At 36.6% G+C, this 2,726-nt stretch overlaps 1 protein-coding gene across 1 annotated transcript; it reads left to right on the top strand.

Annotated features, from left to right (window-relative positions):
* Positions 1-383: 383 nt before the first annotated feature.
* On the top strand, positions 384-1,804 carry LOC149140686 (medium-chain-alcohol O-fatty-acyltransferase-like). Its single transcript, XM_089451044.1, has 5 exons — positions 384-480; positions 683-807; positions 978-1,226; positions 1,402-1,539; positions 1,643-1,804. The coding sequence occupies exons 1-5, from the start codon at positions 384-386 to the stop codon at positions 1,802-1,804; spliced, it is 771 nt and encodes a 256-aa protein (XP_089307170.1).
* Positions 1,805-2,726: the final 922 nt, after the last annotated feature.

Genomic DNA, 2,726 nt, shown 5'->3' on the forward strand with positions numbered 1-2,726 from the left:
AATTTTTAAATGTTAATTTAATGTTTGAATAGTTAATGTTTAATATTTAGGCTGATAGGCCTTTCTATGCATCAACAGTTGTCAATATTTTTACCCTGCTCCGTTGGATCAGGTGAAACACTTTCAACTGTTGATTTGAAGTGTGATCGCTTTTTCCAAATATCGGTTGAGTTGCTTTCTTTTCACCTCCAAGTGCAAGATATTTTCACTGCTTTTTCCCTGCTTTTTCCCATTGTCACTCTTGAAGATATTTTTACTGTTTTTTCCATTCTTTTATGCCACTCTTGGCCTCAGAGTTAATAGTCTGTCAGTGGTTGTTGTTGTTCTTCTTCCCTAGCTTTTGGCAAGCACTGTTTTTCTTCCCAGATCTTTGAGATGTAAAGATGAACGTTGATGCTGTTAAAGAATGGCAGACGGTAAACGATGTTATGCAGGCAATGACTTCAGTCGGGATCCTGCGGTATATGGAACACGAATACAGTCTGTAGAAGCAGATCTTTAATCTTTTAAAGGGAATGGGGGGGTTTCCAACACACCCAGTGCATATTTGGTATTAAAAGGCTCTGGGACAACATAATCGTTATAATTATAAAAGGTCAGGGTCAGTTACCCTCTTTTCAGTCTTTTAAATAAAATCATTCCTGATGGGAATATTATTCTGAATCTTGTAATTAATTTGAAGAAGCCAAGGCCGAAGGAATCTCAAAATTAGAAGACATGGAATTTTATGGTAAGAAACATCTTCCATCGAATCTGCCCATGTGGTCAGCAATTTCAGTGAATACAAGACCTGTTCCAGGACTTCATGTACTGCATTTATCTCCCCCTTTTAATTTCTGCAATTACAAATTTTTGCTTTGCAGGAATGATCGATTCTTGCAGCTTCCCTGTGACTTTTTCACAAGTTATTTAAAATCTATGAATTGTGGACGACATTTGGCATGAAAACTTCTTATTGCAATTCGCTATAATTATAGGATGTGACCGACATGATGAAATCTGGCAGGAGTGGAGGAGAAAGGTGGGGGAATAACTTAGGGTATATGATCCTTCATCTTCCCATGGTGAAACAGCAGAATCCCTTGGATTATGTTCTCACTGCAACTACCTTGACAAGGAGAAAAAAGTTATCTCTGGAGGCACCAAGGCGGGGGAATAACTTAGGGTATATGATCCTTCGTCTTTCCATGGTGAAACAGCATAATCCCTTGGATTATGTTCTCGCGGCAACTACCTTGACAAGGAGAAAAAAGTTATCTCTGGAGGCACCTTTTACTTATGCCAGTGGGAAACTATTGATGAAGCTTGCAGGTGTCAAAATCTATACATGTCTGCATGAAAATTACTGTATTATTATTATTATTATTTAAATTTGGGGTTAATAATGATAATGGATGACAGGCAGCTACCACTGTGACATACAGAATGATCTCACACACAAGCATTTCATTCTCCAACATAGTTGGACCAGTGGAGGAGGTGGAATTTTTTGGTCACCCAATTGTTCATCTGATTCCCACGGTGTCTGGACACCCTCATGTATGACATATGAATGAAGAAGTATTTCTTTGTATTGATATGGTTTAATAATAAGTGGAAAATTTTGATTGAATTGTTGATGTTGTTGTGCTGGTTTTTGCAGTCACTAACTATACACTTTCAGAGTTATATGGAAAAAGTGGTACTGGTAGTGAATGCAGCTTTGGAAGTGATTAGGGATCCAAAACAGTTGTGTATCGATTGCGTGGAAGCTTTCCACCGCATGAAGCGGGCAGCCATTACAAACACTCAACATACCATGTAATTTGTTATAGAAAATGTTTGCACTGTAGCATTTCTTCATCAGAGATTACAGCTTTAAATCTAAAAGGATAGGGTATTTCAATTTTAATAAAAAGGATACTCCTGACTGTCCAAAAGTTGGAAAATAATCGATAAAAATATAAATGGCAAAGGTTTTTGGATTGTTCAATCCACTGGTGCTCAGTAGTTGTGAATAATTTGACTCGGCTCTTTCTTGAACAGAATCTATACCGCCCTTACAACCAAAATTTATGAATGCAGAGAAGGATGAATTTTTATTTTGACTTGAGAAAATGATAGATCTTTAAGTAATTAAGCATGATAGAGATGAGTTCAAGCTAACCAACCACCCAAATTTTATTGGGAAGAAGTATTAACATCCAATGGCACCTCGGCGAAAAGTCACTCATTCTTTAACAGTTAATTTTATACAAAAGAAAGAGAAGACTAATAGTGACATCTTGTTTGCCATAACAATTTTATCCTAACAACATAGTTATAGTATTGTTTGGCCAAAGTCGGAAACCATGGTGTATATCGGTCGATAAAAATAGCAATGAATTACTTCAAAATCTTTCGAGTCTATTTGTGCTTGCTCTTTGTCATTGTCACATCTATAGTTTATCATACTTTATCCTAACGAGATAGTTATGGTATTGTTTGGCCAAAGTTGGAAAATGTGGTGTATATTGCTCTCCAGTGAAAGTTGTACTCACATATTGTTATATCAATCTATAGAGTGGTGAAAATCTCTCAATCAAGGTGTGTGGTGCTCTACAAATATAAGAGATGAATGGTGGCCAAAGTTGGGAAACATGGTGTATATTGCTCTCGAGTGAAAGCTGTACTCACATATTGTTATATGAATCTATAGAGTGGTGAAAATCTCTTATTCAAGGTGTGTTGCGCTCTAAAAATATAAG

The sequence above is a fragment of the Pinus tabuliformis genome, chromosome X (genome assembly GCF_031772625.1).
Source record: "Pinus tabuliformis cultivar Carrire ecotype Pingquan chromosome X, CPIR1, whole genome shotgun sequence".
Lineage (NCBI taxonomy): Eukaryota > Viridiplantae > Streptophyta > Pinopsida > Pinales > Pinaceae > Pinus > Pinus tabuliformis.

Coding starts and splice junctions, on each gene's coding strand:
- LOC149140686 (XM_089451044.1), top strand. CDS start 384: ATGAACGTTGATGCTGTTAAAGAATGGCAGACGGTAAACGATGTTATG. Junction 481..682: donor GTATATGGAACACGAATACA/GTCTGTAGAAGC, acceptor ATTAATTTGAAG/AAGCCAAGGCCGAAGGAATC. Junction 808..977: donor GACCTGTTCCAGGACTTCAT/GTACTGCATTTA, acceptor CTATAATTATAG/GATGTGACCGACATGATGAA.